Source organism: Microcaecilia unicolor, chromosome 2 (genome assembly GCF_901765095.1).
Source record: "Microcaecilia unicolor chromosome 2, aMicUni1.1, whole genome shotgun sequence".
In the NCBI taxonomy this organism is placed as follows: domain Eukaryota; kingdom Metazoa; phylum Chordata; class Amphibia; order Gymnophiona; family Siphonopidae; genus Microcaecilia; species Microcaecilia unicolor.
In genome coordinates this window covers 434,423,794-434,449,929 of record NC_044032.1, presented here as the reverse complement: position 1 = coordinate 434,449,929, position 26,136 = coordinate 434,423,794, and the positions used below count along the sequence as shown (strand labels likewise).

The following is a 26,136-nucleotide window of genomic DNA, read 5'->3' as shown; positions in this document are numbered from 1 at the left end:
CAATTCCTACTGCCGCTCCGTGTGACTCTGGGCAAGTCACTTAACCCTCCATTGCCCCTGGTACAAAATAAGTACCTGAATATATGTAAACCACTTTGAATGTAGTTGCAAAAACCTCAGAAAGGCGGTATATCAAGTCCCATTTCCCTTCCCTTCTCTCCCACTGAAATTCATGATGATATCATGAGCCATAGAATTTGGAAGTGAGGCGGCTAGGATTGGCTTGTTTGGCTGCTTGTCAAAACGTTTCCCAAAATACCTCCACTGTGCTGATTATCAGGCTTACTAGGGATCAAACCTGTAGACCTCTGAAGAGCATGGAGACTTACAGCTGAAGCCATGAAAATTAAACATGCAAGGTGGAAACCACTGGATTGTTATCTCCTGGGCAGCAGAAGGAAAGACATGCCCCATCACCATCACCAGACCATCATGTGGTGTGTTCTTGATTAGAAACCACAAATGCTGGTCCAGTGGGTATCTCCAAGGATTATGCTGTCCAAATGGTAACTATCCACTGGCTTCTTACACTGAATGTGCAGCTTCTGTGTCTTCTGCTTCATATCTCTAGCCTCAGCCCCTACAGGTCCAACATTGTATTTATATTGAGCAAACACTAGCTCCATTTTCCTGGCTCCATGTACTATGACTGCTGAAAACAAATGGAGTTTTGATCATTCATGACCCATAACTATTTGGTTCATTTGGAGGAAACGACCAAAAATAGCTTCATTGGTTTGGAACTGAGTAAAGTTTTGGGACTTCAGGGATTTGGGTTTTAGTATCAAACTAGTCAAGAGAAAAGAAAAAAAGAGATGTTTGTCCCTGCTCTCCCTTCCATGACAGCAGTTGGAACTTGTGAATTGCTGGACTTCTTAGAAAATGATCCTTGGGCCAGGAGGACTAAGATTTGGTTGAAAGTAACCTTTCCTGTGGAAGTCATGGCTCAGAAGAGCAGTGCCTAGATTTCAGAAGAGGGTCCTGAGGGCCAAGGTTGCATTTTGGAGCTTACTCCTACTTCTCCAAATTGATTCTGTTTAGCAAAGGCAGTTTAGAGAATAGTTTAGCATTTAAAGTCTGTTAGAGCTTCATATAAAAGCTGTTTTAGAGTCTAGTTTAGATTAACATTTAAAGTTGCTGTTTTACAGTTTACCATAACATCAGTTATACCAGCAGTTAAAGGAAGCCTTTGTTTAGTGCCAGCTTCTAGAACTACCCCCTTTATGTTTAACTAAATTAATTGTGTATAAATTCTTTTTCAAACAATTTGTCTCCTCAGATATACTTGCCAGCTTCTTAAGAGTGACTTTTTCCCTATTTTGCTCCTCTTGGTGTAGTTTTCTTTGTTTTCACAAAAGTAAATAAGTACTCCTGAAAGCCCTTGGGAGTCCAGAGCACATAACTCTTTATTATGCCATGTACAATTCTAGATGTAAAAGGTGCTGATAAATTTTTTTATGTTGTTCTTTTACTTGTTCCCTGCTTCCCCCCCCCCCCCTATAAATCCCCCCTTCTCTCACCCCTTCTTCCCCCTTGTAACCTGTTGGAAATAAACATTTAAAAGTGCTGATGGAAGGGGTGAGAACCAAAATGTGGAATACTAGTGATACTGTGGTGGGAGGGACAGAGGAGAGAGTGGTGGTGGCACATGGTGAGGGGGTTTGAGAGAGACTGGTGTTACTATAATATATTGATATAATATATTCCTAGCCTGGTTAAATGAACTCAACAACTGGCTTTATTAGCTTTTAATATAGCAACAGCAGGAAGTGAGGTATTCTACACCAATACATCCTCCAGCTCCTTTAAGAGATCATAGAGACTTATACAACAGCTAGCATGTCCTGTCAGAGGTACAGGGTAGGGAGAGTCTGACAGATAGCTAGAGTGGAGGCACAGGGCAAGGAATGTTGAGAGAGAGACAGTGAGAGAGAGACTATTAGGGATATAATGTCATTGACAGACTCTAGTTAGCAGCATCACAGCCCTGCATGGATTCCATGGAAAGTAGTTTGTCGGCTCTCATTCAGCTACTTTGGAGCCAAAGTGGCCCTCTCTTAAAAATTAGTGAAAACCATTGCTCTAATTCCTTGTTAAACATACCTCTCCCTCCTACTTACTCTAATTCATTATTAAACACACCTCAACCACACTCCTTCCCACACCCACACCTATAAAACCTACGTTGGAATGCATCCCCAAACTATACTTCTCCATCCATTTCCTCTTATTTAGAACTGAAATGTCCATTCAGGAACTGTTATAGAAATTAAGGGACCCTTTTACAAAGCGGTGGTAAGCACTAATGCATGCTTACCGCAGGCTAAAAAGGCACTACTGTGGGATGCGCTCAGGCATCCTGCGGTAGTTCTGGGATCGAAACATGCCAATCCCACGTGTGCTCTTACCACCTAGTAACTAAGTGGCAGTAAGGGCTCACACGCTAATAGCTATGCCAGTGGCATAGCAACAGGTGGGCCCGGGTGGGCAGGGGCCCACCCAGTTTTGCATCGGGCTCACGCAGTGGCAGCGCACATCATTAGAGTTTCCTTCCCTGTCAGTCTCATCCCCAGAGCAATCAGCGGCACATTTTCAGCTGCTGACACAAGCACTCTCACCACCCCACCACCCCCCCCCCCCCCAAGCATGCACAGTTCAGTTGGCATCCCCGTGCATTTGTGCTTGGGGCATGCTAGTTGAACTGAGCATGTGAGGGGGCATGAAGTGGGGCAGTGCTGGTGTCGGCGGCTACAAATGGGCTGCTAAGAACTGCCAGGATGAGACTGCTTGGGATTCTTCAGCTGGCAGGGCCCGGGAATCTCCGCCAGCCAAGGTATTTATTTTTAATGCTGTGGGGGCAGGCACAGGTGAGGAGGAGTAGCAGGCAGAGAGAAAATGCGGGTCATGCCCACTCAGTTCACTCTCTGGCCCACCCAATAACTGAGGTCTGGCTACACTACTGGGCTATGCGCTAACTGGGAAATTAGTGTGTGGCCATTAAGGGAAAAATAGAAATTGCTGCCGTTTTACTGCCTCACTAAAAGTGGCCTCAGTGTGTAGGAACCCACGTGCTAAAATTAACACAGGCCACTTTTTAGCGCTATTTAGTAAAAGGACTCTCTAATAAATGTACATTTTTAACAAATAGTAATCTGCATTTGTCTTTATTTCAGATATGTATATAAATCATTCAAATCCTCTCCTCTCAAATAATTCATAAGTCCAGGTTTTATTTAGGCAAAAAATATCAATATAGTAAAGATATTAAGAAAAAGAGATCTCAATTATATCCAAATGAAACTTGTATCTTAATTATGTTTATTTATCCATAGTATACATGGATCAAATTTTGTTTTGCAATTTTATATCACAGCATTCAATTTTTCCATTTTATAGATTATCCAGACTTTGTCCAGCCACTCCATAGTAGATGGAAAAGGGTGTTGTTCTTATTTTGAAAATTTAGCTGCTAATAATAAACCACTAACCACACATATATATATATGTGAGACATAATTGTTAATACAACAGCATACAATAAAAAGGTAGTTGATGTGTATGGTATATCGAACTCTGTAAAGTGTTGCAGATTAGACCATATTTGTTTCTAAAATTGTTGAATGTAGGGGCATTCCCACCAAAGATGAAAGAAGGAACTAGTTTGACCATACTTCGTCCAACAATGATCAGAGTTTTCTTAAGATGTACTAGGGTGATGTAATCTCTGAAGAGAATTCACACCTGCATTGTTAATTGTATATTTGAAAAAAGTTACCCATAATATCTTCCAGAAGGATTCTCTGTGTAGAATTCCTAGATCCCTTTGCCATCTATCTTGATAGGGATGCTGAGTGGAAGGGTAGCCTAATAGCAGAGATGGGAAGTAACAAAGTACTTGCACTTTGCTACAGTACTTAAGTACAAGTGGCAGTACTTTTACTTGTAACTGGTAAAATTGTTTTTCCAATACGTTTTACTTGTAACTTGTTACAAATAAGCTGTACTTTTGTACTTAGTAACGAAGTACAAGTTAAGAAAGATTTTTTTAAGTATTTTCCATCTTGCAACTGATTGGGCCTGAATTTCTGGTCCCAAAAACAACTGAGCTGTGACCAGAAGCTTGGGCCCAATCAGCTGCAAGCTAGCATCTGACATCACTTTAGCATCAACCCTTCCCTCCTTCCCATGGCTGGCTGGCTGGCAATTGCGTGGGCTGTAATTAAACCTCCTTGGTTAGGCTGGCTATTGGCTGGATGGCTATTGCATGGGCTGGACTGGATTGGCTATTGGTTGGCTGGCTTACATGGGCTGAGCTACTGTGTGGACTGGTTTGCCCCCCCCCCCCCTACCTTAAGGTGCCATGGTGATCTAGTGGCCTCTTCAGGGCAGTAAAGAATCCAACTATTTTGTGCTCACTGCCGCTGCTGTGACTTCTTCAAAATGGCTACCTAGACTTCAAGCAGCCTCTCAAGAATTCCACAGAGTGGCAGAAGTAGCAGCAGCGGGCAGGAAAGAGTGGGGTTCTTTTCTGCCCTAACGAGGCCACTAGACCACTAGGGCGCCTTAAGGTAGGTTCAGGGAGGGCATCCTGAGGTTCAGGCAGGGGGCAAGGGCAGATGAATTGTTATGTGGGTGCAGGGGGGGACTAAAATAGGTGGAGGTAAGCAGGGGCGTAGCTACGGGTGGGCCTGGGTGGGCCCAGGCCCGCCCACCGAAGCGCACACAGTTGCAGGAGTAGCAGCACGGCACGACGACGGAGGAATCCATTCCAGCCCGATTTCGCTCAGGCCCGCCGCCTGCCCACCACCACCACCCAAGCGCACACACACACTGCTGCAGTCTGCAGCAGCAGCAGCCCCATCGCGGGTAGCCAGGCATCCGCTTAGGTCTCCAGGGTAGGCTCCAAACATCAGCCCGCCGGCGCCTACCTTCGGGAATGCACTGCAGGGCTGCGCAGGCAGCGCGCCACGTCGTAGTTTCCCATCATGATTCCATCCGGATCCTACACGGCGGTAGCGGTAGTAGCAGCAGCGCTAATGACTGGACGTGCACACGTGCACTGTGCGAGGTGAGCCTCAGCCTGGCCCTGGACATGGGAATTGGCTTCGGAGGACCTGGAAGTTCGCAAGGGATCACTCCAGAAGTTTCAGCAGTAGTGTCTGTCTCCATAACTTTACTGCCAGTGCCAAGGTAAGCAGCAGCTAAATGCTGCCAGCAGCCCAGCCCAGCCCAGCAGCAGCCAGCAGGTAATAAAATTGTAAATGCTTTTTTTTTTTTTCATTATAATCATCATGTAATTTTTTTTAATTAAATTAAGGCTAGCTGGGGTCTGGGCACTATTATATTTATAGTGCCCACCCATATTAGCTCTGGGCCCACCCAAAATCTCAGGTCTGGCTACACCACTGGAGGTAGGGCTGTAAAATGGTGAATCATGGCTGTGAATGCAGGCAGGGAGGGAGGGCTGTAAAAAAGGTGGATCATGGCTGTGAATGCAGGCAGGGAGGGAGGGCTGTAAAAAAGGTGGATCATGTTTGTGGAGGGGGTTGACAGAGGGCTGTAAAAAAGGTGGATCGTGACTGTAGATGCAAGGAGGGAGGAAGGGCTATAAAAAGTGGATCATGGCTGTGGAGGGGTGGAGGGAGGGCTGTAAAAAAGTGGATCATGGCTGTGCATGCAGGGAGGGGGGCTATAAAAAGGTGGATGGAGTGTGGATGCAGGGATGGGGGCTGTAAAAAAGATTGGTAAGGTGGATATGTTATACAAGGAGGGAAGTATGGATGAAAGAAAATGCATTTCTGTTACAACAGAGGGAGTGAGTGTGAGTTTCTAGTTGGGGGAGCTGGGTCAGATTTGGCCTCTGCAGGACACCTCGGGCACGCCAAAGGGTTTCCTCAATATTGGAGGTGCTCAAGCAATTAGAATATGTAAGTTTTTGAATTTTACATTTGTCACCGTTTCTGTTTTGTTGGTTTTGTACTGTATGCAGAGTATGGCTTCTTGGAGTTCAGTTTTTGTCTACATATTTCTGTTTTTAGTTTGTGATTACTTATTCTATATTTCATGATAGGCTACCCCTGTTCATGTGTGGAAAAGGCAGGGTATTCTGTTAGCATTAAGGGCCCTGTTTACTAAGCCATACTGTAGGCATGCTAACTTTTTAGCGCATGCTAAAAATTAACACACGCTAATGCTAGAGATACCCATATATTCCTATGGGTGCCTCTAGCGTTAGTGCGCCTACAGCACAGCTTAGTAAACAGGGCCCCAAGTGTCTTTGTAGGACTGATCTTGCTTTGCTTTCCAACAGGTGTATTAATGTTCTTCTGCCCACTGCAATGTTCAGGGTGTTGTTTTTTTCTAGAAAGGACCTTGTGTGCCCCCCTGGAAGTTAGCTTGTAATCATACTAGATTCTGTGGTCCAACTTGTTAAGAATACTTTTTACTTTGTAGTAAAAAAAAGTAGTTTTAAGAGCTGCATTTTATTACTTTTACTTGAGTATTTTGGGGGGGGATATGACTTTCTACTTTTAAAGCCAGTACTTTTACTTTTTACTTAAGTATTTTTTAAAAAGGAACAAACCCATCTCTGCCTAATGGATAGAGCAGCAGGCTGAGAACCAGGGAAACCCAGTTCAAATCCTTCTGAAGCTCCTTGTGATCATGGGCTAGTCATATTCTCCAACACCTTTTGTACATACTTAGGACTCCTTTTACAAAGGTGTGCTATCATTTTTTTGTGTGCGCTAAAAATTAGCACACGCTAACCATGTAGATGCCCATAGAAATATTATGGGTGTCTACATGGTTAGCGTGTGCTAAAAATGCTAGTGCACCTTTGTAAAAGACCCCCTTAGATTATAAGCAAGGGCAGAAAAATACCTACCTGAATATACACCACTTCAATAGCTTTCAGGTTTGGAAGTAGTATATAAGAAAAGTTAGTGAGAACAATGAATGTAAAACTTATTAATTATACTTTTTACCCTAATTTGCTCAAAAAAACCTTTCTGCTGGCATAATGGATTTCTACTAAAACCTCAGAATCATTGGGATTGAAACAACAATTATCATAGTTGGAAGCATCTATATAGACTCAGTGATAAATTGAATTTTTCTGATAAGGTATTGTATTTTTGAAAACCCTTACTATTAACATCTGTGCAAACGTATGCCGTTTTTCATGGCTCTTTAGGGATAGGAAAAGGGCATTCACCACATCTCTACTAAATTTTTGAGCTAGTGATGCCTCAGCTCGAACCCAATGAACTTCAGAATTTTTATTCCACCAATAGAATCATGACTTTAAACTAGCACACCAGAGACAGAATTTAAAATGTGGTAAATGTATGCCTCCTGAATGGACGTTCTTTGTATTTGTCACTAGAAACACAATAAAAGAAATTTGAAACAAAAATTGGAATGATAGGTGTAATGCACTGTAGTGTTACTGTGGTTTGTTAATCCGTTTTGTTTAATTTTTTGCCATGCATTTCATAAAATTGTGACCGTGTTCACCACAAAAGGGAGTGTGCATTGGCACTGTTCATTTAAAACATGAGCCTATAAGGAATGAGAATTGGAAAATGCAGGTATTTTCAACTGGATACAGTCCTGTGCAGTTTGGTAAAAAGATGCATTTACTATAATCAAACTGATTTCAGAGTAATATAAATGATGATTTGTAGATTTATTTTCTTCAAGAATTTCAAAAATAAGAAGAGTGTCTCTTCAACAATCTTCTGCAATATAATATGCTATGTGATTAAACAGGAAATGATGGTGTGTATGCGTGAAACAGGAAATCTTATTTCATGTAGCAGAAAATTAGAATGCTGCGTTTATATATGGCATCATGTTACGTTGTGCCCCAAGATCCACCTCTGGTGACTGGAGTGGTTCCTTTGGTTGTGGTACTGCCGCGAGATGGTTTTGTCCAATAGCTATCATGCTGCCCTTTACTGAAAGTACTACTGCTTATAGTTGTACCTGCTGGAGTTGTACCTACTGGAGTGGTTCCTTTGGTTGTGATACTGCTGCGGGGTGGTTTTGTCCAATAGCTGTCATGCTGCCCTTTACTGAAAGTACTACTGCTTATAGTTGTACCTGCTGTGGTGCTCTTATCACCTTTCGTACATTTGTCTCCTTTCTCTCCTTTCTCTCCTTTTTCACATTTATCGCCTTTTTCTCCTTTTTGACCTGTTTCTCCTTTGTCTCCTCTCTCTCCTTTGTCTCCTTTCACTCCTTCTTCTCCTTTTTCACCTGGATCTCCCTTTAAACCTGGTTCTCCATTAAGACCTGGAACTCCGTCAAAACCTCTTGGTCCCATTTCTCCTCTGAAACCTTGTTCACCCTTTTGTCCTTTGGTTCCTAGAAGAAAGAGTTAAATGAATTAACTAACTCCAAAATATTTTTAGCATTGTATAAAATATTTTAGTCAGTCTGTCTTAAGAACAGAAGAAATTTAAAAAAAATTAATCATTGCCTCAAGAAAAACTATTAGCTCCATGAAAAAACATTTGTTACCATCCAAATGACTCTCACATACACAACTCATACCAGGAAACTGTTGCTACTAAGGGATTCCATTATCAGAGGGATTAACTTTGAAACACAGTTCAAGGGGCCATGCAAAGTGAAATGCCTTCCAGGCTTCTCAGCTTCCAGGAGTACCAAGCAAATAATCTCTATAATCAGAGAAGAAACTAAGGAGTCAATCACTGATGTTGTTATCCACCTGGGAACAAATAACTTGTCCAGTAGCTTTCTCTGAAGTACTACCTACCATAGGTGGTTGGTGGCCCAACTGTTTGGGGAGGGTAAAGGGGTGGGGTTAGGGGTGTGGCCAGGGGTGGAGCTTAAATCCATAATTGTCTGATAACACACAGAAAAAATAAATAAATAAAAAGTCACAATTAATACCTTTTATTAAATTTAGATATTAGATATGTATCATATGTCAAAGAATAAAGTGGTTGCTCAAAGCATATACTAACCACAATCGCTCAACTGCAAAACACTATGCACAACTTTGTGCAAAAACACACTCAGAACCTTACTGTACCATAAATATTACACTGGGCAGAACCTAATACACCAATATACCACCCATATGGAAAATGCAGACCATCAAGAATATGAAACAAGGATCATAATATCACAATTCTCATGTAGAGCCACAAAACATCCTAATTCATGTTTAATGTGGGATAAAATGCCATACATAAGTAAATAAATATAAACATTTAATGTTGAGCACCTGATTCTCAAAGTGGACATATTCCAAACACTATAATGAAAATAAAATGATCTTTTCTACCTTTGTTGTCTGGTGACTTTGTTTTTCTGATCACGCTGGCCCAGTATCTGATTCTGCTGCTATTTGTCCTCTTAACTCCGTTTCCAGGGCTTCCTTTCCATTTATTTCTTTACTTTCTGCCTTTCTTCTTCATTTCTTGTCCTCGCTCCCCTGCCCCCCCTTCAGCCATCCATACCACCCATTGATTCTCTCCTCTCCCCTGCCCTCCCTCCAGCCATCCACACCCACCCACCCATTGATTCTCTCCTCTCTGTTCCCGGGCAGATTTTCTAACAGGAGCTGCTCATCCAATCAGAGAGCTCTATTTGAATGCAGATTAACATACAGACACTCTAATGGGAATTTTTAGTCAAAAACACTAGCTAAACCCTTCGTTTTTGGATCAAAGTTCACATTTTTGATCAGAGCCATGCCCTAACATTAAGGCTGTAAACATTTCCAACAATTTTTACCCATAAATATGCAAATGAGAACCTCCCAAAATGGACTAATTTGCATATGGCTTGAGCAAATTTGAGTACATAGCATACCAATCCCACTTCCTAACACCTAAATTCTACAATTAGATTTAATGCAAATACTTTTAAAACTTATTTTTAGCACTTTTAAAATTTCAGGGGTCAGTGCAAGTCTCTTTGGTATGAAGTGCTCATGTGCAGGAATTCATCCTAGTTAAATATCTCCCTGGCAACCCAGGACACCTCCAGCCAACCCCCCTGCTCTGCTCTCCCAGCAGTAAGGTAATCAAATTACAACTGGTTATACACAAGGCTAGAGACGGCTTTCACTGCAGCTGCTGCTATTTAAACCCCCCAGAACAGCGGGACTCACGGGAGAACTACTACTATTTAGCATTTCTATAGAAACAACTGATCCATCCTGCTGTGGCTGGGGAGGCTAGCCTCTTATACCGGGCGCCTATGTACCTACCTTTGGAAAGAGAGAGAAAAGATTGCAAAGTACTGAGAATTTCAATAGCTGGCTCAAAGCCTGGTGTCACCAAGAAGGATTTAGGTACATAGGAGGATGAGACAATACATGGAAAAACAAAAGACTATACTGTAACGATGGGCTGCATCTCACTGTGGCAGGAAAAAAAATCCTTGGGCAGAAATTCAGAAAATATATTTCTAGGCATTTAAACTAGAAGACGGGGGTAGCATATGGAGGCAGGTCACTTCAAGTGTTCACCTCCAGCTAAAGCTAAAGACAAGATGTGACAGTAAAAAAGAAAGCAATGAAAACAACAATCTTAGCAAATCACTTCTTACCAACACAGCAAGAAGTGAAACTAAACAAAAAACTAAACAGAAGATAAAAATTCCACTGAAATGTAGATGGAAAGCGATGATCACAAATGCTCGCAGTCTAAGCAATAAAGTACATGACCTTCAAGCCCTGATGTTGGAGGCAGACTTAGACGTTGTTGCAATCATGGAGACATGGCTCAATGGTTCCCATGAATGGGATGCAAACATACCAAGCTATAATCTATTTAGGAAGGATAGAGATGGTCGTAAAGGTGGAGGAGTAGCTCTGTATGTGAGAAATGATATCGTAGCGACTGAAATGACAGGGGCCTGGGGAAAGGAAAAAACTATATGGATCACCTTAAAAAGAGATGATAGAACCTATGTCCATGTGGGTGTTGTTTACAGACCTCCGACAAAATCGGAGGAACTAGATAAAGTTCTGATCACAGATATACAAAAGTTGGGAAAGAAGAGAGAGATGCTGTTGCTGGGAGATTTCAATCTGCCAGATGTAGATTGGAAGGTTCCATCTGCGGAATCGGAAAGATGTAGAGAGATCGTGGATGCTTTTCAAAGTGCTCTGCTCAGACAAATGGTGATGGAACCCACGAGGGAGGGAGCAACACTGGATCTGGTGCTCACAAATGGGGATAATGTGTCAAATGTCCGAGTGGGTGCCCATCTGGGCAGCAGTGACCATCAAACAGTTTGGTTTGATATGACAGCTGAAGTGGAGGGCGGCCACTCAAAACTCAAAGTCCTGGATTTCAAGCATGCTGACTTTAGTAAAGTGGGGGAATACCTGAGGAAGGAGCTGATGGGCTGGGAGGACACACGAGAAGTGGAAGGACAGTGGTCAAGGCTGAAAGAAGCTATAAATATGGCCACAAACCTTTATGTAAGGAGTGTAAATAAAAGCAAGAGAAAAAGGAAACTGATATGGTTCTCCAAGCAAGTGGCTGAGAAAATAAAGGCTAAAGAGTTGGCGTTCCTGAAATATAGAAAAACTCAAGAAGAGGAATACCGGATGAAACTGAAAGAAGCCAAGAGAGAGATATGTCTGGCGAAAGCGCAAGCAGAAGAACAAATGGCTAGTAATGTAAGGAGGGGTGACAAAAATTTCTTCAGGTATATTAGTGAAAGGAGGAAGACTAAAAAGGGAATTGTGAGACTGAAAGATGCTGCGAACCGCTATGTAGATAATGATGAAGAAAAAGCAAATTTGCTAAACAGATACTTTTGTTTTGTTTTAACAGAAGAAAATCCTGGAGAAGGACCACGATTGACTGGCAAAAGTACATATGAGAATGGAGTGGATATAGCACTGTTCACGGAAGAGAGTGTGTATGAACAACTTGAAAATCTAAAGGTGGACAAAGCCATGGGACCGGACAGGATCCACCCCAGGATAATGAGGGAACTCACAGAGGTTCTTGCGGGTCCTCTTAAAGATTTGTTTAATAAATCCTTGGAGACAGGAGAGGTTCCATGGGATTGGAGAAGAGCGAATGTGGTCCCTCTTCACAAAAGTGGTGATAGGGAAGAAACTGGAAACTACAGGCCGGTAAGCCTCACTGGGAACTGGAGCTCGGAGGGAGGCCTCGGAGGAAGGGAGGCCTTGGAATGAGGGGGCCTTGGAGCTGGGAGGGAGGGGGGGCCTTGGAGCTCAGAGGGAGGGGGGCCCTGGAGCTTGGAGGGAGAGGGGCCTCGGAGGGAGGGGGATGGTTCTGGAGCTTGGAGGGGATGGCCCGGGAGCTCGGAGGGGCTTGGAGGGAGGGTTGGCCGCCCTGGAGCTCAGAGGAAGGGGTGGCTGGCCCTGGAGCTAGGGTGGGGGCGGAGCTAGGGTGGGGACAGGGCTAGGATGGGGCCCCATGAACTGGTCTGCACAGGGCCCCGCACTTGCTAAGACTGGCCCTGCTAACATTGAACAGGATTGGAGATAGCAGCGAACCCCGCAGTCAGGAGACCAGAATGGTAAGGGAGAACCTGCATACAGTTAACATAGGAGCACTTAATGCCTCCTGTTTAGGAGCTGCTAGGTGTTCCTGCTTTAACTCTGCGTTATCCAGTTAGTGCATGCTAATCATAACATGCTAACTGGATAATACGAGAGCACCTATTCTCCATCCATGATATGCCCCTTCCTCAAAATAGTTTTAAAAAATAGGTAACCTGCAAGTTAGTGTGCACAAACAGGCAAATTACCACAAAATGCATTAAAGTGTTCTGCGGAAGCCTGTTAGCGTGCGGTAACCACATGTTAAGGGCTTAATGCCCTTTAGTGAAAAAGCCCCTTATTATCCTTGTACCGATGAATAATCTGGGGGAGGAATTTTATCAATAACTAATGTAACCCAGGTCTCGCCCCTTGACAAGCTCAGGTCTGCAGAAATCCCTGACCCAGGTCACAGGGAAAATACAATTTATTTTCTCACTCTCTCCCTCCGGTCATGGTGTCATGGAGGATCACGCTTACACTGCACATAAATCCCATATTGCCTGCAGTTGAGCTGGGAGTGGATAAAGGGTCCAGAATAGAGATCCGGAGCATTGAGAGTACTTAGAGTCTCAGTGTGACACTCCACTCAGTCCACAGCAAATCAACCTTTTTTTTTTCATCCCCCAATAAGAGGATCATGAGATGTTCTGAATGGAGGAGCTGCAATTTTATAAGAGCTCCATACTTTGCCCTCACTAATCCTCCACAATCTAGCTATAATCTGCGGAGGAACCATGCACTCTGTAGCATTTCTTGTGGTGGAACGTCACATGGACAAATTTGTTAATAAAACACTGTCTGCGATGGCTGCAAAATTGGGAAAAAAGGATAAAGAGAGAGCAAAGGCTGAGGGGCTAGAAGTCCCCAAGATGGCGGATGTGACAAAGGAAAGTGTACCACTTAAACCGGCACACATACAGCAGATTACAGAGGCTATAGTGAATTCCCTAAACAGTAAGTCTGATGGGCTAATCAAGGACTTATCGCAGCAGCTGGTGGACTTTGGTTACCGGGTGAAAGGCGTAGAGGAATTAGTAAGCACCATCGAAGACAGCTCGGGCATGGCCCAGGCAGAGCTTTCCTCTTCAAAGTCAGCCCTTAAGTCCTGTGAGGAAAAGTTTGAAGAGCTTGAAAACTGCTCATGCAGCCTCACTAGCTCACCCCTTAAGCCAGTCCAGGATTTAAAGTGTCACCCTTGAAGGTGGTGTGGAGGTGTTCTGTGGTGTGTCTAACTAGTCTCCTGTTTCCCTGAAATGGCTGAGCATTAGACTGGGACATTAACTACATAAGAGATAAGACAAGAACTTGGAGGACCTAGAGAGAAAAAGAAATCGATGCCTGCTTTCTAAGGTCATGAGTAAACAAAGGAGTATATTGTCCCATAAGAAAGAGAAACATTGAGAGGATCAGCAGCATTGTAGTTTCTCAAAATGGGCAGCCAGAAATTTTCCATTTTAATTTTTTCCTTCTTTTGTGTTTTAATTCATATTAATTACATTTTAAAGCAGGTCTTCCCAAACCTGTCCAGTTGGGTTTTCAGGATATCTATAATGAATATGCATAACATAAATTTTGCATATACTCAGTTTCAAATACATGCAGATTTATCTCATGCATATTTATTGTGGATATTCTGAAAACCCAAGTGGAGTAAAGTCACCAGGACAAGTTGGGAAATCCTGTTTTAAAGAACTGTAACAACTTGTAAAACAATGAACTAATCAACAGTCAAAATATCTTACCTGGGAGGCCATTTATTCCATTCCTCCCTGGAAGTCCTCTTGGTCCTTGAACACCTGGATTGCCTTGTAGTCCCTGTGGCCCTGGTAGTCCTTGCAGACCTGGTCTTCCTGGAAAAAAAAACAGTTTGTACATTTAGGCATGAAAGATTAGTCAGCCAATATAGGTTTATTGAGCATAACAGCAAAATATACTGGAGAAATAAATATCCTGTAGAGCTGGATGAAGTTAAGGAGAAATTCCTTCTATTCAGGCAATAATTTTGTCTGCATAGATGTGGGAAAGGCCTTTATATTTGCCTTTAAGGCATATAGAAGTTGATATACACATATTCTAAATAATAATGCCTAGTATCTGTCATTCAAGAAATGCACAGAAAACTGGCCACATTTATAGTAGCAGCGATAGGAAAGAAGGAACGGAGTGGAGAGAGCTTAAGGGAGAGGGGGAGAGGTATGATGGTAAGAATGGAAGAGGGAGAAAAGAGGAAACAAGAGCGTGAGGGAAAGGGGAGAAAAGGTGGAAGACAGGAAGAAGAAGAAAGGGAAGGAGTAGAGGAGGGAGATAGGGCAGGTAAGAAGGAATCTCAATAGAGCTACTAATTTAATGACAGATATAAGGCAGGCTCTTCAAGTTATTTGAAAGAATGCAACCAGATTGCTATATATGTCTTTGGTTTGGGGATAACTTCTCACTCAGGGTGAGCTTCAGAGCTTGACCAGCATTCAAATTAAAGAGAACCTGAAATTTTAAAAGTGCTAAAAATAAGTTTTAAAAGTATTTGCATTAAATCTAATTGCAGGATTCAGGTGCTGGGAGTCTGTACTTGATTGTCATATGCTCAGATTTGTTTAAATCATATGCAAATTAGTCCGTTTTTTGGAGGTTCTCATTTGCATATTTATGGATAAAAAATGATGGAAATGTTTACAGCCTTAATGTTAGGTCATGGCTCTGATCAAAAGTGTGAAGTTTGATCCAAAAACGAAGGGTTTATCTAGTGTTTTTGACTAAAAATTCCCATTACAGTGTCTGTATGTTAATCTGCATTCAAATAGAGCTCTCTGATTGGATGATCAGCTTCTGTTAGAAATCTTCTGGGAAGGGAACAGAGTGAGACAGCAACTGACTGTCGGTTTGGCCAAGAGAGACATGCAGCTGTGAGTTCCTGTGTGTGTTGACTAAAATTATAAAAGAGTGCCTGATAATGTGGTAAATGAGAAAATATGAGTGAAAAGAGGTTGGTGGAGATTGAAGTTTCTCTAGTGAGAAAAGGATCTGAATATTTCAGGATTACTTGAAGTTTATGAAGAATAGAAAAGGTTGAATTTCAGTTTAAGAGTGTTTAAATCCTATAAGCTATATAAAGGCTAGGTAGATTTAAGTGACTCTAAGCAAGGAAACCTTAATATTTGATGTGAAATAAATATTTGATCTGAGATAGTTAATCAGAGATAAATGTTTGATCTGAATTATATCCTTTGGTGCAAAGGAGATTAGAAAAAGAATCTTTGGAAACTAAGAGGACTTTGCTCACATTTTGAATTAGCATTCCTATTTTGAGTTGGAAATCTTTGAAGTGTTATGAAAATACATTTTGCTTTAATGAAATTGCTAAACTTTAGAGTCAGAGACTTATCAATGAGGGATACATACAGTGCTATTTTTTCCTGAGGTCCGGCTTACTTGCCTGCTCCCTTCTGTTCCTGCTCTGCTAGACTGAGGGGGGACTGTTCCTGCTCTGCCAACTGATAGTCTGCAGGGGGGCACCAGAGACCCTAGGCACGGCCCTGCAGATATGTATATCTGCTGGCATCAATGGTCTGCATGTATAGTCAGCACCACTGAATATCCTAATAGTAGAGTCAAATATACGTATTTTAAATGCCATAGTCAGCATTTTAAAAGAACCCCTCTCCACTGCTGCTGAATATTGACCCTTGTTTTGAAGAGATATAATTACTAGGACTAGGGGGACACGCAATGAAGCTACAAAGTAGCAAATTTAAAATGAATTGGAGAAAATATTTCTTCACTCAGTGTAATTAAACTCTGGAATTCATTGCAAGAGAATGTAGTAAAATCAGTAAGCTTAGCAGAGTTTAAAAAAGGTTTGGATGGCTTCCTAAAGGAAAAGTCTATAGACCATTATTAAAATGGGCTTCGGAAAATCCACTGCTTATTTCTAGGATAAGCAGCAAAAAATGTATTGTACTGTTTTGGGATCTTGCCAGGTACTTGTGACCTGGATTAGCTACTGTTGGAAACAGGATGCTGAACTTGATGGACCTTCAGTCTGTCTCAATATGGCAATACTTATATACTTATGTAAAACCTGCAGCGGATTTCCTGTTTTCTATTATTTTACTATTTTAAATAAACTTTTTGGTTTCTAAACACCACTTCTAGTGTGAAGTTTCTTTGAGTGATTGTACAGTCACCCGTCTGTGGTAAGACTTCATCAAAATACCTCTAATATGTAGTCGCGCCAGCCGAGGGAACTAACTGTGCTCAGGTCACTAGAGACAGAGTGAACATAGAATAAAACATCATCCTAAAAAGATAATACCGGATGAATGCATAAAGGTGAATATAAATTCCTGGGAATGGAATCAATTTGATTTACAATAAATCCAGATACTACTCACTTATATATGTAACAAAAAATTATTTATTAAAGTGGAATGAAATTATTTAACTGTACTGGTAAACAGAAAGAAATACTCTTCAGTTAGATTATACAGGATTAGACCAGTAAAACTGCTGATTCCCTACTGGATCCAGTATACACTCTACTTTCTTTACTAACCAAACATTTAGTAGTCTCCTAACCAAATTACAAGTCAGTATAACACTTCAAAGGTTTCCAACTCAAAATAGGAATGTTCCTTAGGTGTATTTTCTGTAAAATCTCAGTTCACTTGTGTGGTAAACAGGAGTTTCAGAAAAAAATGTGAATTGTCTCTCTCTGTACTTGGCTGAAGGAAACGTCCAGTTGCAGACTCAACTTCCAGTTGCAGATTCAGTCTTCAAGAGATCTCTCCTTTAAAAATTGTCTTCTTCCTAAACTTAAACTAAAAATAAAATAAAAGGAGAAATACTGCCTCCCTGCAGTGTGTGTGTCTTTTATATCAGCCTGCCTGAAACTGGAACCTGGACTGAGTGCTAAACTATGAAAAAAATAAAATAAATTGAATTTCCTCAATTCTAATTTCCTAAGTAGCTTTATTATAACTTCACCCTGACTATCTAAAAAGCAACTCTTTTTGTTTCTTCCAAGCTGCTGAGATCTTGAAGCCCACTGCTGGATCTCATCCACACACACACACATTCATAGATCCACTCCTCTCTCAGCAGAGAAACCTCAAACTTGTAAATTTCAACCAATCTCTTTCAGAAATAAATCTTTTTCCTTAAATGTTTAATGATTTCTGATCCTTACTATTAGGACCAAATCAACTTGGAAACTCACAATCCTTTCCTCAGGAGAGAGAACAAAAACTTTCAAATCTAGTACAAACCTCTCCTCAATTTCCTGCTTTACTTCAACCAAGTCATTCACTCTTTTAATATATCAATCAACTCTTATCAATTCTTTCAACTCTTACACACAGAGCTCACAGAATGCAGGTCCTGGCTCAGTCAAATCTTCAGTTGCTCTCTCTGCTCCAGTTTCCGGGGCAGAATTCTAACAAGAGCTGCTCAGCCAATCAGAGAGCTCTATTTGAATGTAGATTAACATAGACACTCTAATGGGAATTTTTAGTCCAAAAACACTAGATAAGCCCTTCGTTTTTGGATCAAACTCCACATTTTTGATCAGAGTCATGTCCTAGCATTAAGGCTGTAAACATTTCTAACAATTTTTATCCATAAATATGCAAATGAGAACCTCCCAAAAACGGACTAATTTGCATATGATTTAAACAAATTTGAGTACATAGCATATCAATCCCATCTCCTAACACCTAAATTCTTCAATCAGATTTAATGCAAATACTTTTAAAACTTATTTTAGCACTTTTAAAATCTTAGGTGTCAGTGCAAATCTCTATGGTATGTTCTGCTCATGTGCAGGAAGTCCTCCTGGCTGAATATTTCCATAGCAACTCAGGACACCTCTAGCAACCCCTCCCCCCCCCCCCCCCCCCCCGCTCTCTCAGCAGTAAGGTAAACACCAGTGTTGCCAGGTGGGCGGTTTTACCGCCCAATTGGGCGGTTTTCCACGACCCGCCGCGGGAAATTTTTGCCTGCGGCGGGTTGCGGTTTTTTGGGTGGCTTTTTGGGTTTCTGTGCGGTTTTTCGGGCGGCTTTTTGCCTTTTTCGGCCGCGGGGGGCGGGGTTAGTGACTTTTTTGGGCGGGGTTAGTGACGTTTTGGGCGGGCCGATGACATGGGAGGCGGGCCTGATGACGTAGGAGGCGGGGCCGATGACGTGGGAGGCGGGGCCGATGACGGGGAGGCGGGGCCGATGATGGGGGAGGCGGGGCCGGTGACGTGGGAGGCGGGGCCGGCGGGGGCGGGGCCGGTGACGGCGGGGGCAGGGTGATGATGCGGGGTGGGGGTGTCAGGGGCGGGGTTTGTGTTTGGGCGGGTTTTGGACTGGTTTTTGGGCTGGATTGGGCTAGAAAAAAATTTTCCACCTGGCAACCCTGGTAAACACATTAAACCAATTTATACAACTGGTTACAATTGCTTGTGATCCTCTTGGGCTTTGCAAATCATGTTGCTCCTACTTGGAAAAATCCTAGAGGTATAAAAAAGTTTTTAAAACTTTTGAGTATTTGTTCTCCTTCCAAGCAGCCAGATTTGGAAACTAAATATTTCATCATAATATTAAAACATTTTTATTTAGGAAGCACATATTGAATACAGTATAAAGCTTATTAGGTAACTGAAGGACAGGATACATTGACTATTCAATAAAATGTTCACTATGTTAAGCGGATAGAGAGGTAGGAATAATTTTTCTATTTTTATTGTTTTTATTATTATTCCTGGAAATGGAACAGTACCTTATTATATAAACAGTTCTGAACTGAAAGGCTAGTGTAGGTAATAAGTTCTGCCTCTGGCCCCACCCTTGCGGAAACAGGAAATGAGGGCGGGACCAGAGGCAGAGCTGAGAGAGAAGAGAAGGCAAGCTGAAGCGCCGAGCCTGCTCGCCTTTCACTGCTGCCGCCGGACCCTGAGGTAAGAACTTTTAAATTCTGGGCGGCACGGAGGAAGGCGAGGGGCAGGCGGAGGACTGGGAGAAGAGGGCATGCAGCGCAGGTCGGGCTAGCACTCGGAGGAGAGGGAGGGAGGGGGGCCTGGAACTCAGAGGGAGGGAGGGAGGCCTGGAACTCGGAGAGAGGGAGAGGGGGGAGAGAGAGGGGGAGAGGAGGGGGAGAGAGGGGGAATGCACCACCTGTAAAAAAAAATTCAGCACCCCCAATCATTTTGAAAAGTTGGTTCCTATGGTCTATATAGTACACTATAATGTTTACAGAGACAGAGAGACAGACAGAATGCACATGTACTGTTGCACTGCAGACTAAAAATAAACACAATCTCTGTCAGACAGTGTACCTTTCCTAAAATAATATGCCAGAAAAGTGTGAAAGGGACTGTATCTGCTCTTTTGGTTACCATGCTGTTATACTGTTTTAGTCCAGCGTAACAAAGCTACAAGCTAAGCATAGGGCTCACAGCTTGCAGTTTCAAGTAGCACTATACAACGGACACTGAACACTTAGGGTTCCTTTTACTAAGCGGCAGTAAGCCCAATGCGGGCTTGCTGCTCGCTATACAGGAAATACCGCCGGGCTACTGCAGCAGCCCGGCGGTACTTCCCACCCCTAGCGCGCTGTCATTTCCAGCGCAACAAAAATGTATTTATTTTTGTTGCGCTGGAGTGTATCCGGCAGTAATCAGGCAGTGCCGTGCGATGCCCGGTTACTGCCAGGTTAACGTGGGAGCCCTTACTGCCACCTCAATGGGTGGCGGTAAGGACTCCCCCCCCCCCCCCCGAAATGGCCACGCGGCAAGTGCTTTACTTGCCACGTGGCCATTTCCAGTAGGAAAGTGAGACTTTCTTTTTACTAGATGCAGTAAAATGGGACCTCGGTGAACGTGTAAAACACACGTCAATGCCAGTGCCGGCCGCCTTTTGCCACAGCTTGGTAAAAGGGGCACTTAATAGCATAATAATCTAGTAAATGAGGGCAGATAAAGGCTTGTATGATTCATCAAGTCTGTCCAATAAGGTGGTTAGAGTTGTACCTTCTGCTCTCTTCAGGATGCACTCCATAATGCCTTAGGTTAGGGTTGTACCTGTCGTTCCTTGCAGGTTACACCCTCTAGGCCTTGTTTAAAGTATGAAGGTCAATTGAGTTTTGATTTGATTCCTTCCTACATGTTTTTGAATTCTTTCAAGTAGAAGGCACAGTAAGGGGGGGGGTGTCAAACACATGGTCTGAGGGTCCCTAATTTGACCCTCTGAGCATTGCTTGAAATCTTTCTGAGTCTCAGAGGCTTACTTAGCAGTGCAGTAGAGGGGATGGGAGGGGAAGGGACAGGGAAGAGAAAGAGGAGATGCTGGACAGATGCTGAGGATAGGGGTAGGAAACTGGAGCTCATGCAGAGAGAAAGGGCTGGTACTACAGGTAGGGCTGAAGCAGTTGCTGGGGCTAACGTGGGGAAAGTGGCCAAAACCATTAGCCGGACCCCAGCATGGTTACCAGATGGATTCAGGTCATCAGAGACAGATTTAGCCAGTCCTGGTTTCTCTCTGACTTTCCTGAAAGAGAGAATAGGCAGAACAGAATATACCAAATAGATTTGGTACAGCCAGGTATTAATCATTATATTCAAGAGTGTCATCCCAAAGCCATAGCTCATGGAAACAACTCACTTTGAATATGTAATGCGTACTTAGCTATAGCAGGTCAACAGGGGTGGACAGAGTGGTCTGGGCCCCTGGTCAATGAGGACCATTGGGTCTCCTCCAGTCCGTGGCAGAGAGAAGTTCTGGCATCAGCGGCATCGGCCAATGTAGCTACTGGTGCTGCCCTTCTTGCATGGAGGAAACAGGATGGGGGAGGGGGTTTTGTGACGGGAGCAGAGTGCCAAATGGTGAGAGAAAGAGAAGGAGCGTTGTGGTCGAGAAAGGGGTGTGGATGTGATGCGCATCATGTGGGAGGTTATCAATGGGCCCCCCACTGCCCTAGGTCCTCGGGCACTGCCTCGTTGCCCGAATGGTCAATCCACCCCTGCAAGTCAATGTTGTTTTTTATCTCCTTGTAAGAAGGTAATCTATGTCAACTATGCCAGACTTGACACATTCTCTTTGTCATGTCTGTCTGTGGGATTCTAGTCTGGACTTTCTCCAGCATTAGAAATATCATATTCTGGGGATGTTTTAGACATGTTATAAATACATAGATTAAAATCATCTGTTAAATATTTAAGAACTAATGATTTCTTACCAGGGTCTCCCTTTTCTCCTTTTACTCCATTAAATCCAATACTTCCTGGTATACCTGGTGGGCCTGGCGGACCTGGTGGGCCTGGAGGCCCCGGAGGCCCTGGAGGATATGGGTCAACATCACTTATGCTTGTTTCTTCTGTTTTAACAGCAAATGTAAACAGTATCCAGACCCATGCAGCTTCTGCAATTTAAAAAAAAAAAAAAGAACACAGTTGAACACAGACAATCAAGCTTCAGATGAATAGACAAAAATGATTAAATGTAAATATAAGGTGGGCTATCTAGGCTCAACAGTTCCATCCTATTTCTTTGGATTTCCATTTCAATTAGTGCTAGCTTCCACAGGACTATGACACCATCAGCCTTCATTCCTATCTATTTAAAGGGGGTCCCTATTTTTCTATCATTGTTCCAACTAAACACAATACAATGAAAGTGCTTAGACAGGGGCACAACCTGTGGCTCCCTCAAGAGAGGGCTTACATGTTCACTAGGTAGACTAGACGTCTGCCTAGGGCTGCTCAGTTTGGGGGGGTGGGGTGGCAGTTGGACTGATATAATTGAAAAAGACTCATCACTGCCAGCATGGGGCCTTGAACATCTGTGGGGGAGGGATTGAAAGAGGCTGAACATCTAGGGAGGAGGGGGGTACAGATGCTAGACACTTTATTGGAGGAGGTAGTATCAACACCCTGGTGGTGGAAGGAGGTGTTGCAGCTAGTGTATTAAAAGTTAAGGTGGTCACGGTTACATTTTTGTAGGTTTCCCAATTAAGCTCCCACCAGCTAGAATGTTGTACAAGAAATATGTGTTTTATTTTCAGGGAAACATTTATTGGGATGTTATTGAATGCATTCCAAAATTGTCAAAATTTGCAAAGATTACAATAAGTGTGCTCAACTAACATATGCTTGCAATTCATTACATTACATTAAAAAGCACTTCTATTTCAACATTACCTAACTAAAGGTTCACAGTGGATCACAAACATTTATTAGGCAACCCTAGAAAATTACAGAAATTCACTTTAACCCACAGCTCAGGAACAAATTCTAAAGAAGCAGCTCAGATAAGTAGTTTGTGCTTCTTCCCTTTAACATACAACCCTAGTCTCAAACTAAATACTTTATTTTATTTTCAACTCGATACTTTTGAATTTCTTCTTTTTTTTTTTTACAGGTTTTCCAGGAGTCCTACTCTTAATGTCAGGACCCAGAATCCCGGATCAGATAAGTTTACTCTCTTTCTAATCTAAGGCTTCTCCTTTTGAGTCCTTTTTATGTCTGTGGTTTATATCAGTGTGCACACTTTATCTATTCTGTCCCAGTTACTTCGCTGCTTCCTCTTTCCAGAGCTTTCTTGAACATTGGGCACCTTTGTCCTCTTCCTCTTGTCACCGCGGTCAGGAACCTCCAGCGATGCTCACACCAACACATCTACTAACCTGACTTTACCAAATTAATAAGAGATTCTATCTTCCTACCAATGTGTATACTTCAGTTGGTCCTGGTAGTTCTTGTATCTACTACTACTACTACTTAACATTTCTAGAGCGCTACTGGGGTTACGCAGCGCTGTACAATTTAACAAAGAGAGACAGTCCTGCTCAAAGAGCTTACAATCTAATAGACAAGTGAACGGTCGGTCCGATAGTGGCAGTCAAATTGGGGCAGTCTGGATTCACTGAACGGTAAGGGTTAGGTGCCGAACGCAGCATTCTACATTTAACGCAACTGTAGAAACTAGCTAGCCCAGAGAAAAAAAAATGAGGTGGGAAATCCCTACCTACCTAAGTGTAAGTTATCCTTTTAATTATTCCCTTCCTTCCTCTCTATCTCACTCAGAGACCATGAATACCAAAGCTTTGCAGTCAGCTTATGACAAGTTACAGGCACTGCATGTTTCCCTTTTACATACACAGGAGATCAGATCAGTTCTGAAATCACAAGGCTCTGACAGCCTCCGGCCTTTGAGACTCTTAACCCCCTTGTTTATTAAGCTGTGCTAACGGCTGCCGTGCGCTAATGCAGACACAGCCCATTCACTTTGAATGGGCTGTGTTGGCATTGCCGCTAGGCACAGCATAGTAAACAAGGGGTTAATGTCCAAAGGATTTTTTTAAACAAGATTCAAGACTTCTCTCTAAAATTCCTCTCACTGCGTTATCTGTGGAAGCTGAAAGCTGGTGTTTCTTAAACCTTCCCCTGGTAAGTTTTAACGGACAGGTTCACTGTGGTCAGAAATGTATCACCAGGCTGTCAGCAGAACTCCTTCTGCAACTTTACACTTTTCTAGGATTTTATTTTAATTACTCAGACTCCTATTTTCCCTGAAAACATTCTTCCAAAAGCATACCTACCACCATGTGTTTGCTCTTTCAAATACCCCTCTCAGTCACCTCAACCATTTCAAGTTAATTTTTCTTTAAATAATTTTCTTTCACATACACACTCATTGATGAAATCACTTCCTTAATGGACTTCTAACCAAATTTCAGCCTGCAGGTACCTAAAGTGAGATAAGTGACCCTTCACTTTTTAGCAGTGCACAAGCCAAAAGGTTATAATCCTAAGCATCATTAATTTTAATTCCTAAATATACCTCAAAGCCATTTGCATAGACAAATAGATGATTAATTTTAATGAAAATTTATCCCAGCACCTGTGAAATGTATTGGAACAAATAAGAAAGATGTTTGCATGCAATAAAATGCGACCCGATGTGCAAAAAGGTACCAAAAGTGGGGTTACAAATTACAGAGACAAAGGCTATACAAGTTTGGACGGGTAACTTTCATTTTTGAAAGCTTTGTGTATTATAGGGTCCATAGAATGGAACTATGCATTTTTTTTCACAGCTTAGATAGAAACAGAGAAACATGATGGCAGATAAAGGCCATATGACCCATCCAGTCTGCCTATCCTCTGTAACCGCTAATTCTTCCTGTTCCTAAGCGATCCCACGTGCTTATCCTATGCCTTTTTAAGTTCTGGAACACAACTCCACCACCTCCACCGGGAGGCCATTCCACGCCTCCACCACCCTTTCTGTGAAATAATACTTCCTTAGGTTACTCCTAAGCCTATTTCCTCTTATCTTTGTCATATGCCCCCTCATTCCAGAGCTCTCCTTCATTTGAAAAAGGCTCTCTTCCTGTACATAAATGCTCTTGAGATATTTAAATGTTTCTATCATGTCTCCTCTCTCCCTCCTTTCTTCCAGCGTATACATGTTGAGGTTCATAAGCCTGTCCCTATAATTTTTGCATTCAAGACCGCTTACTAATTTCGTAGCTACTCTCTGGACCGACTCCATCCTGTTTATATCTTTCCGTAGGTGCGGTCTCCAGAACTGCACGCAGTACTAAAACGCTACTAGGGTTACGCAGCGCTGTACAATTTAACATAAAAGGACAGGCCCTGCTCAAAGAGCTTACAATCTAAAGGACAAGTGAGTAGTCAATTCGTGTCCTATAGCCTAAAAACTGGGGTTAATTACGTGTTTATTGATAAACATTTCTCATTTTTTAAAGATGTAGTTAGTCCATTCCTGAGGCTGAAAATTTACAGGATTATGCAGTTGATATCGGAAGCAAGTTTATAAGATGAATAAATATCATGGGGAAAGATTAAAACAGAGGAACAAAAAAGCAGAAGAAAATGAAGACGCAATTAAAAGAAAATATGAAAAAACCATACCTCTTAAACCCATGCATGATAGTGACATTTTGCAGACCTAGTAGACCTCCACAGTGATGCACTCTGCTTTTGCTAATTCTTAAATTCAGTCTAATGAGCTGCTCACAAGTCTCTAGTTTTTATGGGCTCACTGTGAAATGTTTTATTAATCTTTTCAGTGGTTGCCCATATTTACCTTCTTTTCTCAAAATCAACACTATTGTCTGTTTCTTCTGTAGTTACAATGAAAATAGGTCAGATAATCAGGACAGAGTTGGGATCAATTACAAGAGCACCTTCCATGTCAATCAAAGAACAATGGAGGCCTGTTCAGACAAATGAGGTTTTCTTGGTATTCCCTCTTCCATGAGAAGGGTAGCTTACTTACCGTATAAGTTCAAATTATTGCTGCAATAATGGGCATTAGAGCTGGTCTAAAAGAATGAAGGCTAGATTGACCTGTTTGTAATTTGTTCAGTTGCATAGTTGTTTATCAAGCTAACCTCCTTTGGTTGACTATCTACTATATCCATTTCAAAAAATGGCTGGACTGATGATTTACAAGATAGTGGTCAATGTTAAACTTCCAAACCCAATTTCTGTTCCTCGACCCAGACAGGGCTGAAGATGTAGCAACATTTATGATAGTAATGTGAAAGTGTAGTTAGAAAGTTTTAT

General features: G+C 42.3%; 1 protein-coding gene across 1 annotated transcript; it reads right to left on the bottom strand.

The window, feature by feature from the left end:
* Positions 1 to 449: 449 nt before the first annotated feature.
* On the bottom strand, positions 450 to 25,492 carry LOC115462123 (collagen alpha-1(XXIII) chain-like). The gene is made up of 5 exons (XM_030192161.1): positions 25,480 to 25,492; positions 21,780 to 21,962; positions 14,314 to 14,421; positions 7,990 to 8,370; positions 450 to 652 (listed from the first exon to the last, which is right to left on the bottom strand). The coding sequence occupies exons 1-5, from the start codon at positions 25,490 to 25,492 to the stop codon at positions 450 to 452; spliced, it is 888 nt and encodes a 295-aa protein (XP_030048021.1).
* Between the last annotated feature and the right edge of the window lie 644 nt (positions 25,493 to 26,136).

Bases quoted from the DNA above. Each gene is read 5' to 3' on its own strand.
- LOC115462123 (XM_030192161.1), bottom strand. The intron at 14,422-21,779 runs GTAAGAAATCAT...TTTTTTTTCCAG, and splicing joins AGGAGAAAAGGGAGACCCTG to GAAGACCAGGTCTGCAAGGA. The intron at 8,371-14,313 runs GTAAGATATTTT...TCTTTCTTCTAG, and splicing joins TGGAATAAATGGCCTCCCAG to GAACCAAAGGACAAAAGGGT.